This window comes from Vespa mandarinia, chromosome 14 (genome assembly GCF_050613455.1).
Source record: "Vespa mandarinia isolate Hongniang chromosome 14, ASM5061345v1, whole genome shotgun sequence".
In the NCBI taxonomy this organism is placed as follows: Eukaryota; Metazoa; Arthropoda; class Insecta; order Hymenoptera; family Vespidae; genus Vespa; species Vespa mandarinia.
In genome coordinates, this window is record NC_140823.1 from 2,976,299 (window position 1) to 2,988,997 (window position 12,699).

General features: G+C 29.7%; 2 protein-coding genes across 2 annotated transcripts in view; both read right to left on the reverse strand.

The window, feature by feature from the left end:
* Positions 1–79: 79 nt before the first annotated feature.
* Positions 80–2,338, reverse strand: Rpt6 (26S proteasome regulatory subunit Rpt6). The gene is made up of 6 exons (XM_035862231.2): positions 2,110–2,338; positions 1,878–2,022; positions 1,302–1,712; positions 980–1,206; positions 615–890; positions 80–504 (listed from the first exon to the last, which is right to left on the reverse strand). Exons 1-6 carry the CDS (start codon positions 2,125–2,127, stop codon positions 364–366), a joined length of 1,218 nt encoding a protein of 405 aa, XP_035718124.1. The 5' UTR covers positions 2,128–2,338; the 3' UTR covers positions 80–363.
* Positions 2,339–2,926: 588 nt separating this feature from the next.
* Positions 2,927–12,699, reverse strand: part of LOC118439945 (uncharacterized) — a 50,493-nt gene continuing 40,720 nt past the window's right edge. Inside the window, exons 10-23 of the mRNA XM_085661223.1 lie at positions 12,063–12,685; positions 11,599–11,970; positions 10,681–11,517; positions 8,602–10,569; positions 8,256–8,500; positions 7,654–8,173; positions 7,283–7,567; positions 6,938–7,181; positions 6,495–6,838; positions 6,110–6,401; positions 5,712–6,026; positions 5,354–5,634; positions 4,852–5,259; positions 2,927–4,765 (exon numbers count right to left, since the gene is read on the reverse strand). Coding sequence (XP_085517349.1) covers positions 4,730–4,765; positions 4,852–5,259; positions 5,354–5,634; positions 5,712–6,026; positions 6,110–6,401; positions 6,495–6,838; positions 6,938–7,181; positions 7,283–7,567; positions 7,654–8,173; positions 8,256–8,500; positions 8,602–10,569; positions 10,681–11,517; positions 11,599–11,970; positions 12,063–12,685 — 6,770 coding nt within the window. The 3' untranslated portion in view covers positions 2,927–4,729. The remainder of the gene's footprint in view (positions 4,766–4,851; positions 5,260–5,353; positions 5,635–5,711; positions 6,027–6,109; positions 6,402–6,494; positions 6,839–6,937; positions 7,182–7,282; positions 7,568–7,653; positions 8,174–8,255; positions 8,501–8,601; positions 10,570–10,680; positions 11,518–11,598; positions 11,971–12,062; positions 12,686–12,699) is intronic.

Here is a 12,699-nt window from a genome sequence, read left to right on the forward strand (position 1 = left end):
AATATGATATAAAAACGTATAAACGTTTGAAAAAATTATTTTATTTCATTAATGTGCCAAGCCATAGTATATAAAAAATAATTTGACAAAAATTATATAGTGTAAATATTTTTGTGAGCCTGGTATTTTTGATTAATATTAGCTTGTTTAAATAAAAACAAATCACACTTTTATGTAAATGTTAAGAATGCATAAATAAAAAAATTATACAAATATTGAAAAAGTTATGATTTTGTTTTTATAGCTAACTGATTTTATTTCTCTACATACAGATTGATCAATATATATATATTAGAAACATTGTTATAAAAGTTGCAAATGTGGTAATAATTGATAGACAATCTGATTGATTGTTTGAAATAATTATTTCCACAATTTTTTAATGGACATATTTTTCTCTGAATCCTTTTGCATAACTTTTGCGACAGCCATCTCGAAATCTTCTTGAGTTACATGAACTCGTCGTTCTCTAAGAGCGTACATGCCAGCTTCTGTACAAACACCCTAAACGTATAAGCAATAATTAATTATTTTTACACAATAATGAAATGAAAAAAAAAAAGATGAAAATAAAATAAAGATGAAATAAATATAATATTAAATAAAATTTTTACTTTTACTTCAGCTCCTGATGCACCAGGCATAAGTTCAGCAATTTTTCTTAAATTTATACCTCGTGTTAAATTCATTTTTCTAGAATGAATTTTAAGAATATCAAGTCTGGCTTCTTCATTAGGAGGTGGAAATTCAATTTTACGATCTATACGGCCTGGTCGAAGTAAAGCAGGATCTAAAATGTCTATTCTATTAGTAGCCATAATAACTTTGATATTTTTTGTTGCTTCAAAACCATCTAGTTGATTAAGTAATTCTAACATGGTCCTTTGAACCTAAGAATGGTCAAATTGATTATACATTTAGTAACTTCTTAATGTGATTATAGAAAAATGTATGCTAAAAGTTATAATAGTAAATATACCTCGCTATCACCACCAGATCCAGATTCAATACGAGAACTACCAATGGAATCAATTTCATCCATGAATATTATGGATGGAGCATGTTCTCTTGCCATTACAAACAATTCACGAACCATTCTTGATCCTTCACCAATGAACTTTTGTACTAATTCAGAACCAGATACACGAATAAATGTACATTCAGTATGATGTGCAACAGCTCTTGCTAACAAAGTTTTTCCTGTTCCTATTCAATGTTTATAGAATATATTGTTAATATATTTTATCTTCATATAGATTATTTTAATATTTTATTAAAATTAAATCTTGTTATATTTATACCTGGTGGACCATATAAAAGAACACCCTTTGGTTGAGCAATACCAAGTGCATCAAATAACTCTGGATGTTTAACAGGCAATTCAATTACCTCCTTGATTTCTTTAATTTGTTTATCTAAGCCTCCTACCATTTCATAAGTAGAATCTGGTACTTTTTCTACCATCATCAAGGAAACAAGAGGATCTACTTTGTTAGGTAAAATTTTATGTAATGTGTAACTTTCATTGCGCAATGCTACTCTTGAATTTGGTGTTACATCATTAATATCAATATTTTTATCCAAATCTACTACAAATTTTCCTTCGGGATGAACCTTGACCAAAACTTTCTTTTTATCCATTGGTTTTACTACCTCTCCAACATAGGAACCTTGTTCTTGTAATAGCTGTAATTCTTCTCGTAACATACGCACTATGAAAGAGCAAAAATGATAAGATTTCAAGAATGATTAAATACGTATATTAATTTTTGCTGTCAATTTAATTACTTTTTTTTTCTTTTTATCAATTTTACTGACAATTCTCATATATTTTAATAAAGATTTGTATACAAACGGATACCATTTAAATAAATTACCTTTTGCATTTAATTCATTACGCTGTGCTTGTAATCTTCTTAAGTTCTGACTTTTCTCTGCTACTATAAGCTGCAATTCTTCGATCTTCGTTATATAGTATGGCTTAAAACCTTCTCCCTTTGCATTCTTCTCATCTACTTCCATCTAAATTATAATAAAAATATAATGAAATAAATTTGATTATTTTAAACCAGATATAAGAAACGATATATTAGGTTAAGCTGTATTTACCCTATTTGTTTGAGTCATTGTTGAGTTTATATGTTATGCTCAATAATAATAATAAAATTCTATTATTTTATAATTCCATCTATTTATATAAATGAACGAAAACTATAAAAGTTTACTTATTCAATTCTTCATACGAAAGCAACTAAGAAATGCTTGTCACTTTGTCGCCATCTTAAAATTTTACTTGATGTAGATTGCCATAACCTTAGCGTCATTAACTGCTTTATAACTCTTTTGTTAAACGAAGCTGATTGGTTAATTCTTACAAGGAATATTCTATTTCGAAACAAATCTCGAATTGATCGTAGCGCCGCCTAGTATTTCTTTTGTGAAGCTTTGTTATAGTGGTGTGGCATGAAATAATACAAGCTACGTGATCATTATTCTTTAAAATGGGTACGTACAATTATTCTAACTAAATATATCTATGATTATTTATTTAATCAATTTTACAATATCATTATCATTATTAATTATATTTACATTTTTCTATAATTGTTTAGATTTATCTAATATTTAATTCTAAGGTAGATGAATAGATGATTTCTTTTTTATTTTCTTTTTTTTTTATTTTATTATATCTGATTATTACTATTTATATAAATTCAAATATTATTTAAAATATAATATTTGGTTATATTAAAGCTTTTCACAAAATATGAAATACAAGTTCAATAGCGCCCGATGTTCTATCTCATAGATAATGTGAGATGATGAACAGCTTTAAGATTGATATATATATATATATATATATATATATATATATATATATAGAGAGAGAGAGAGAGAGAGAGAGAAATATTTGTAACATTCAAAATCATTTTATCTTTATTTTTATTATAACGTACAAGTATATAATTACAATAGTATTTATATAGAATTTTCGGGGGAAACAATATGTACAACAGAATACACCTATAATGTATACTTTTATGCGCATGTTGTTGTTTGCGTGCGCTCGCGCTTATATGTATGTGAAAGAGTTTATTTAAATGTATAAAAATAAAAGTTCATTAATAAAAGAGGTACGAGTATCGCGGTTTCCATCCCGTTACGTTTTGACAAACATGTCTCTCCTAATTTCTATTACCCGGAAAAATCGGGTTAATTTTTTTTTGCTTTTCTTTTCTTTTTTTTTCTCTTTTTTTTTCTTCTTTTTTTTTTTTTTTAAATATGAACTTAATCTCTATATGCATTTTTCTTTTCTCTTGCTAATAATGAAAATTTATTTGTTAGATTAGATTATGATTCATCGTAAGTTATGTTCGAGCTTTTTGTTTCTTTTTTTTTTCTTTTCCGTTTTTAACGAAATTTATGATTTCGGTAAAAGAAAAAAAAAAAAAAAAGAAAATTGGAGATATGAAATAAGAAAATCAATTTCTGGGATTGCGCCTAATGTAATAATTAATCATACAATCTGTTTGCGTTCAAGCATTTTTAAAATTCAAATATCAATTCTATTTTTATATATAATAGTTGTTTCAACACAATTATTCAAGCTTTTGTATGTTTGTATATATTGATCGTATACCAGTCTAAAATTATTAAAAAGGAACGAAACTCATGGCTATGTCATTATCGACATCTCATTTCATTATTTTTAATTTCATTAAGTCAAAATGTGTTTGAAGGAAGAAATATAAATTATTGATTATTATATTCACCATTTTCAAGATTAATATATAAAAACAAAGAGGAGATAACACACATAACGTTATTTTTTAGTTCATTAAAAAAAAAAAAAAAAAAAAATAATAATAATAGATGACATTATAAGAGCGAGAAGATATTTATATTTACTATTATTATTTGGAATGCTTTATGTATTACTAGTTTACTTGTTTAGTTTATCTGCCTTCTAAAATATTATAAACATTTACAAGAACAATTTTTTTTTTCTTTTTAAAAGAATAATTAAATAACTGATAAATATCAAATTATTTAAGAAATATAATATTTACCGAGTGATAAATAAATAAATCGATAAGTATCAGTTATGTATATTCCCAATTATTTTTGGGAAGGGTTTAAATTCATTTGTTTTAAATTTGCAATTTTTTTAATCGTTTTTTCTTTTTTCCTAACGTTTTGAAATGACATGTTAAATTCCTTATTTGAAATTCAACATTCCAAGCTTACAACAAATATTATGCAGATATATAGATATTATAATATATCTTTACAGATGCAAGTATATAAATAAATAATATTTTTAAAAATATTAGTCAATCTTTTAGGGCATTAAAAATTTTCTTACGATTTATAATATGATAATAATTCTTGGCATCCTTTTTTTTTTTTTTTCTTTTCTTTTCTTTTTTTTTTCTTCTTTCTTTTAAACTAAGAAAAAGACGAAGCCTAGAAATAGTAATAACTTTGTTTAAAAAAAAAGATCTCTATCATTCGGTCTTACCATTTTCTTTCTCGTTCTTCTTTCTTTTATCATTTGAAGATGTGAAAAGTATTTCTTAAATGATGTTATATTATTTGGCAACATCGAATTTCAGTATTTACAACTGAACCAGCTGCAAAGACCACCGTCCAGCGGCTGTGTCTTCAATATAAAATTATTTTTCGATTAGTCCTCGATTTATAACTATAATTATACTCTCTCGTTTATCTAAAGAGAGTCAAAATTGGATTCTCGATCACTAACCTGTAACATAAAAGATTTATTTATACAAATAAACACAAATTTTTTTCTAATAGTTCGTAATAGATATAAAAACAATTTATTCATACTCTGTCTGGGCTATAAAGTGGTGGATGATGAGGTGGAAGTCTTAAAGTACTACCCAAATCTCGCTCAGCCATAGTGTGTCCTTCACTACCATTATCTTTTGAATTTTTATTGTTCCTGGTATCTTTAATACTATTTGTTCGAGTAGCCGCCATTTTTGTAAATGGCTGAATAGTTGTTTCTTCGCAAGACCTGGCCAAAATGGATCCTGCTTCGGCTAAATCCTGTCTAAGTAGTTTTGTTTGGGTTTGTATTGTTGTTTCACCACAAGATCGAGCTAAAGTGGATGTAAGATCGCCTTGACTGTCACAATTCTTTAGAACTTTTGTTGGTGGTTCTATAGTGGTTTCACCACATGATCTAGCTAAGGTTGATTCGGCATCTATCATTCTTGTTACCGTTGCTGATACCTATAATACGTAAACACAGATTATTATTTCAGATTGTTGTTCTTTTTTTTATTTTTTGTTTTTGTGTTGTATATATATCACACATAAAGAATACCTGAAATCCGGCACTGACAAGTGCACCAGTTGACACCGCAGGTGCTCCTCTTGCAGCCTGTAAATCAGATTCTTTACAATCCTTTGTACTCGATATACTTTGTTTTCGATTTCCTTGATGATGAGAACCATTGTCAAGATAATTTATAAGTTTATGTTCGTCTGTTACAAATGTGCTCAGAGTTGTTTTATAATTTTGTAGTGACTGAGGAGCCGATCGATATTTGGGACGTGGAATCATAACAGTTAAGGAACGATCACGTTGTTCATCATTATTCATTTCTGTATATAAAAAGATCAAATGCGTAAATAAGCATAAATGATCAATAAATGTATTTAACTTTGATAATATATCAAACCTGATGCAGCTACAATAGGTTTTCTTGATGGATGGTGCGATTTTTCATTGATTTTACGAATTGGTCTCTTCATTGGAGGTAACGGTGCTACCATTTGCGGCGGTGGTGGTAAAACATGTGGCACGTGATAAGGAATAGTTACATCTCCGGCACTATCTTCACTACTAGTGTCACCACTTGCTCCGGAAATCATTGCACGAGTATCTCCAGAAGTATGTTTGTTATGAACAGGTTGTCTAAAGCATGCTAAGCCTACACATACAGCTAGCAAACCCAATAAAATGGCACCTGTTGTCACCAGACCTATCAGCATCACTGTGAATGAAAAAAAAAAAAAGAAAAGAAAATGATTAACATCTATACATATCATATTTATAATAATTCATAATAATATTAACCTTTTAAATTAACTTGACATCGTTGACCACTGTACCATGGGAAACATTCACAAATTTCGTGACCATGAATATTAGTAACACAATGTCCTTTATTATTACATCCTGCACAACCTATCGGTGCTTGTGAACATATTCTTCCAGGATACGCAGGATTCTCTGATAAATCTGCCCAACCTTCCTTACAAGAGCATTGATAAGATCCTCTTAAATTAAAACAGGCTGCATTTGGTGAACAATCATGATGGGGACCATCCTCTTCGATCGAACATTCATCAAAGTCTGATGCATGAATCTAAATAATATATGAAATTACAAAATTAACAAATGCTTAAATTAACAATAATAATAATATCGTTTTTTTTTCTATTTTTATTTTTTAATTTACCAATTCCAAATTTTTCGAGGCATAAACTTCAGTGCCACCCAAACTATAATTACTTCCAACTAAATATTTTCGTAAAACTTCTTTCAATCTTGTTTCATTAGCATTGTCACTAAGTTGTACATGAAATATCACTTTGACTGGATCCGAAGTAAATTTCGAAATTTTAAGAGCTCTGTAAATATCTCTAAGATCACTTTGCATTAATGTTCTATCTAATGCATCTTTCACCGATCCAGCAAGTCGTCTATATATTAGAGACGTAGAATCGTTCAAACTCTCTTGATAAATTACGGGTTCATGTCCAATACGATCCAATCCAACATGAAGAGTATACGTATAAGTTGCTAAAATAAGATAGAATTTAATTTTTATTTAATCGTAATTTTTTTTCTTTTTATTTAGTTTATCATAATGATAATTTATTACTATTTAAAAGTATTTACGTTTGCAAGGCCTATCTGGGAACATTCTTGCGAATCCTGGTCTACAAACGCATCTCATTTCATTTTCTACTTCTACGCATGTTTCTGCTTTAGATCCTTTGCATTCTGGTGTACATTGATTGGTAGGTCGTAGAGGTGCTACAGGTGCACCTAAGATACCTCCAGCCAAAACCCTTTGGATATCATTGTTCGTAGGATTTTGTTCGTCCCTTGATATATCTTCTTCGCCATATTCCGCTTCTACCTATATATATACATATATTTCCAAAGAAAATATTCAACAATCAAATCCATTTGACATTCAAATATTTTTAATGATTTATTTTTTATATTTAATTTTCATACCTCCTCAGCACCAGGCTCGGGTGGTTTTTGATCACTCATTACTACAAAGATCGAATCATTATCTATACTATTTTCATAAATTGATGGTACCCGTGTTACCATAGATTGCAAAATATTTGACGTAATAGTAGCAATAGTATTGGTGGGATGAAGAAAAGTTTCTGTCACTGTTTCCACAGTGGTCGAAGTCATTGTATGCGTTAGTAAAAATGTTCTTGTTGTTGGTGGCAATCCTATTGCAAATGTTTCTATCTTCGTTAATGTTGACATTTTAATCCGAACAATCTATAATATATAATATTAATGCATATATATGTACAATAGATATTTAATACTGTCTTTCTCATGTAATTGATAAATGTGGAGATTACCTCTTTAGGTTTTACACTACCAATATTTGTATCAGAAACATTTTCATATATCACTGTTCCTACATTGGGTTTCAAAGTTACCGAAGTTGTCTCATTTATTTTAAAACCTAAATATTCTTTTGGTAAAGATGAATCCGTACTTTTTAATGATTTATCTGTTTGTATCGCTATTACGGGTATTTTGTCTGTTACTGTTGCATTCATCTTTTTATATGTTTTTGTTATTTCATGATTTTTTACAGTGGATTCTTTAATTCCATCAGTGGTTACAATAAATGTAAGAGATTCCGTGGGTTCTGTATTAAAAGATGGCAAAATATAATCGTGACTTGATTGCAAAAATATTGGTTGCTCTGCCAATTTAACAGAGGTATGTGATGTATCAAACGTTAATGATTTTGTTGGTTTAATATCAGGTTGTAATGATGGTTTGCTTGATTTGATCTGTCCGCCAGATGACTTAACTTGTGTCGAGGTAACTGTTTTTGTTGTTGAAATAGTAGTTTGTTTCACTGGTACCCTAAATTAATCCAGAATATTATACAATTGTTATTTAATATTAATTTCAAAAATAAATTGTCAAATATCGTAATTTTTATTACCTAGATTCGCTTGAATGTTCCATTCTCTTAGTTGACATAGAAGCACTTATGATCGGTGTACCAATAATGGACGGTTTGATTGTATTTTGTGTTGTTGCATATTTCGATTTGATATATTGATTGATATAACCATTAGATATACTTGCAGATGGCTTTTGAGTTGATCCAAATGGTAAAATATCTATTTTTGTTGTACTTATTTCAAAGGATTTAGTTTGCAATGCTGGAGGGGATGGTACCATTCTCTGAAAAAAAAAAAAAGAAATAGTACCACGACAATATAATTATAAACAATATATATATATTTTTATTATTTAGTATATAAATAATAATATATGTTACTTACTTCAGAAAGTTGTTCAGCAAGAAATGATTTGGTTATCGTTGTTCTTAGATTTGAAGACTTTACATTAGGCTGTGGAATCATTGTTTTAGTCAATTCCTTTAATGGAATATATTTAGATGATAATTTTAATTCTGGTTCATTAATAATAATTGGATCTGGTCTATGTTGCATAGGTCTATATGTGGTTGTAATTTCTAATGGCGGAGGTGATAAACCAAGAACATCATTAGATGGCGGAGGTGGAGGTTTCAATTTTTGTTGTTCATCTTCCAATTTTGATGGTGCCGAGTTCAAAGGTGGTGGCATCATATCTCTCGAGGGAACTTTAGGATCTTTCACATTGAACAACATATTTTGTGCATTACTGTGAATACTCATATTGTGAGAGTTGCTTTTAATTTTATGAGTTTCAGAATTACCAATGACTGAATCCAACGAAGCAAAATTAGTTTGATAAGCAGTCTCAAGCATCTCTTTATCTTGATTTTTATTTTTTAACGAATTATTCTTTATTATTAACATGCTAGGAGGTCTTTCAGTTTGTGTTTTACTGTCGTCTTGTTCGTCATCAGTAATTTCAACTGGCATTGAGAATTGAACGTTCGATTGTATATGGGAATCTGGTTTCATTCCAGTACTCGAAATAACAACAGGTTCTGGTAATTGTAATTTTGGTTTCGTTATAATATGCGGGTATTCAGGATGAACTCCTGTTATTAATCCTTGTTCAAGAAAATGCGATGGATGATTAGGTTTAATTTCCAATTTTTGTATTCTTGTATCAACTTTCTTATCGATGGAATCAGAAATTGTATAGTTCGTATGTTCATTTTGTTTTGTTCCTGACTTCTTTTGACTCATATACGTATTAGTATCCAAAGTACCAACATTCCAATTTGGTCTAGCATATTGTTTCACCATATCTTCGGAGATACTTTGTTGTTGTTGATTTATTTTATAATCCTTTTGCGAATTTTGATTGATGAAACTATCGAAGTTAGTTGATTTAAAATTATTAATATGGCTAACATTATTATTTTGTTTAACATTTATCATATCAGTTGGTTTTGTCATTATCTCTACAACTGGTATACGAGTAGGTCTTGTTTCAGTAGTTACAATAATTTGTGGTTTAGAATAAAATTCTGTCGATTCGTGATCGGCAATAGGTCTGAATTGTGGAATAATTGCAGGTGGTTTAAGATCTATGGTGTCATCATGTCCATAGGAATATCGTAAAGTCGATGATTGCACGTTCTCGTTATGATGCATTAAAGGTTTTTGATCATTCAAATAAATAGGAGAAGATTCTTGAACAGTTTTATAATCAAATTCACTTTCTTTTTCTCTATATTCATGGTGCTTATCACGATTAGCATTACCGCCATATATTTTATGCGGCTTATTTTTTACAACAGATATCTCATATGGTTTTGTACCATAAAAGGTTTCATTTGCCGAAATCGTGCTATTATTTTTTAATTTGAAAGGTTCACCTGGATGTAAAATAGGTGTATTATCATTTTTATTATATGTAAGTCCTTGTTCAGCAATTGGTTTACCATGAGATGGTTTATTAATCATTCCATAATTGTCTTTAGTGTTTGTAATATTATTATTTTGTAAGTTTATTACCGCATTTAATTTCTTTTCATAATTAATATCACTTGAATCAGAATTCTGATGTGATTTTATATATTCTGATTCAGCAATTTCAGAATCTAATGGTCTCGATTGATTTTGTGCATCAAAATGTACAGAATCAATAGAATGATTCTTTGAAGTAATAATTAACATCGGAGAATGATATCCTGTGCTTTCTGATTTTATTTTTAAATACGAAGGATTATGATATTCTAATGCTCCAGTGGGCGCTTGATCGTTGTTCCATTTAATAATAGATTCTCCGCTATTTAGTAGATTCGTTTTTTCTGGGTTGTTTTGAGGCAATCGATCTTGAAAGTTTACCTGCAAATGATAAATAAGCATATGTATTATTTTAATAAGATTTAATGTCATTTCTAAATCTTATTTTATATTATTATGATATAGTTTATAAGATATATATGTATATCTTACTTGATAATTATGAATAATTTCTTGATTTGTTACATTGTTTATATTTTTATTACCAATCGATATTGGCTTGTTTGAAAATTCATATTGTAAATATGTATTCGATGAAATTTGATGAGGCAACAAAGCTGTGTTTTGTGGTTTAAATGGCAATTTTGGAGACACAGGATATGTTGTTTTTGTGGTAACAGAATTAATAGGTTTTTCAATATACGTAGGTCTATTATGAGGTCGATGAGTAGTCGGTCTCAATACAGATTGTGGTCTTAAACGATTGTTCAGAGTAATCCTTGGTGGTTTTTTATTTAATTTCCAATTGGTATTTAAAATAACTTCGTTTCCTGAATTTGGTTTATTGTGATACGTATACATATGTGGTATTTCAGTAGGAATAGTTGATTCCGCTCGTCTAGATGGAACAGTTGGTAAAGTATTTATGGGTTTTTGATTTTTTACAAATTGTCCATTAGAAGAGAATGAACTAGTTGGATGACCATTGGAAAGCATCGGCGGATGTGATGCCAATTGTAAGTTTAACGTTTCTGGCCGATGATGAACTAAAATTTCACTATGGACAAAACCTTGGCCATTAGTCACACTACTTTGATGGGGTTGCTTCATCATATGAATTTCGGCTGGTCTCTTTTCAGATCTGATAAAAGGTGGTTCTAATTTGCCCGGTGGTTTTATATGATCGAAACGAACTTGCGGTAATCTAATATGTGGCCTATTTGAAGAATTTGTTTTTTGTATAGCAAGTTTGAAATTACTCGGTGGCGATGGTGGGACCATGTAATTTAATGGATCTTTCCCATGTAAATTTTGAAATAGGTCCTCTGCCTGTAATCAAACGAAATCTAAATTAATATTTTACTTGATTATTTTGTCTAATAAGACAATTACGTGTTTGAAATATAAAACCTTTTGGATTCCAATAAATCCAGGACCAGTTTCAGGTTCCGGATATGGCGATGGATCATCGAAGTATTGACCACTTATGTGACGTTCTCCTGTATCTCCAAATATCAAAGCCTGTTTTCCATCTTGAGGAATCATAACATTTGCTACTTGGCTAGGTTGAATATTAACGAGTAAAGGTTGACCTGTAGATCTATCAATAATATGTGGGACTTGATGAATGATCGGTTCGGATGAAGATGATTGTGTTTCTGATGTTTGAATTTCAGGTAAACCATCGGGAAGGAAAGAATCTTTTTGTGCCCAATTTGGATGTTTCTGTTGCTTAAACGATGTTATCCAAGATTTATCATTTGCTGGTTTTTCTGAATAAAGCTAAAGGAAAAAATATATTTTACATTAAGCAATATTAAGTAGTAAATAAATCAAAGAGCGATAAAATAATCATTATACGAAGTGACACATACATCACTAAATGTAATAGGTAATGCAGGTGGTGTTAATGGATTTGTTGTTCCCCATGGTCCTCTGAATCCATCCGTACTCCATTCAGGTTGCTTGTTTATAAGTTTCTCTGTACCCGGTTTGTCAGGTGGTTTTAATAAAGGATCATGTTGTATGGTTTCGTGTTTTAATTCTATCTTATTAGTCTGAACAGATTCAACAGGATGTAATTTCTGAGGTTGCGTTGGAACTACTTGGAGTTTTGCATTGAGTGACATAGAAAGTGGAATTTTTAAATGTTCTTCATAGATCCTATGAGATGGTATAATTTGTAATTGTTCTTTATATATATTAGGAGGATGTTGTTCTTGAAAATCTTCACGATTATTTTCAAGAATTTCTAAAACTGGATGAACGGGAATATTTGGTACTGGTAATGGTGGTGGTTTCATTCCAATATGTTCATCTTCGTTGACAAAATTTTGTGGTAGTCTTGGTGCCAATTTACCAGGTTTCCCAATAATGACATCACTATTAGCTGTTATAACTTCACCAGGTGATATTGGTATTCCATCTGCTAAGCTACTAGTAACTTTGTGCCGTGTTTCAGCTATATGATTGTGTTTAGGATTTACCAAATGAGCAGCTATAATAGTCACA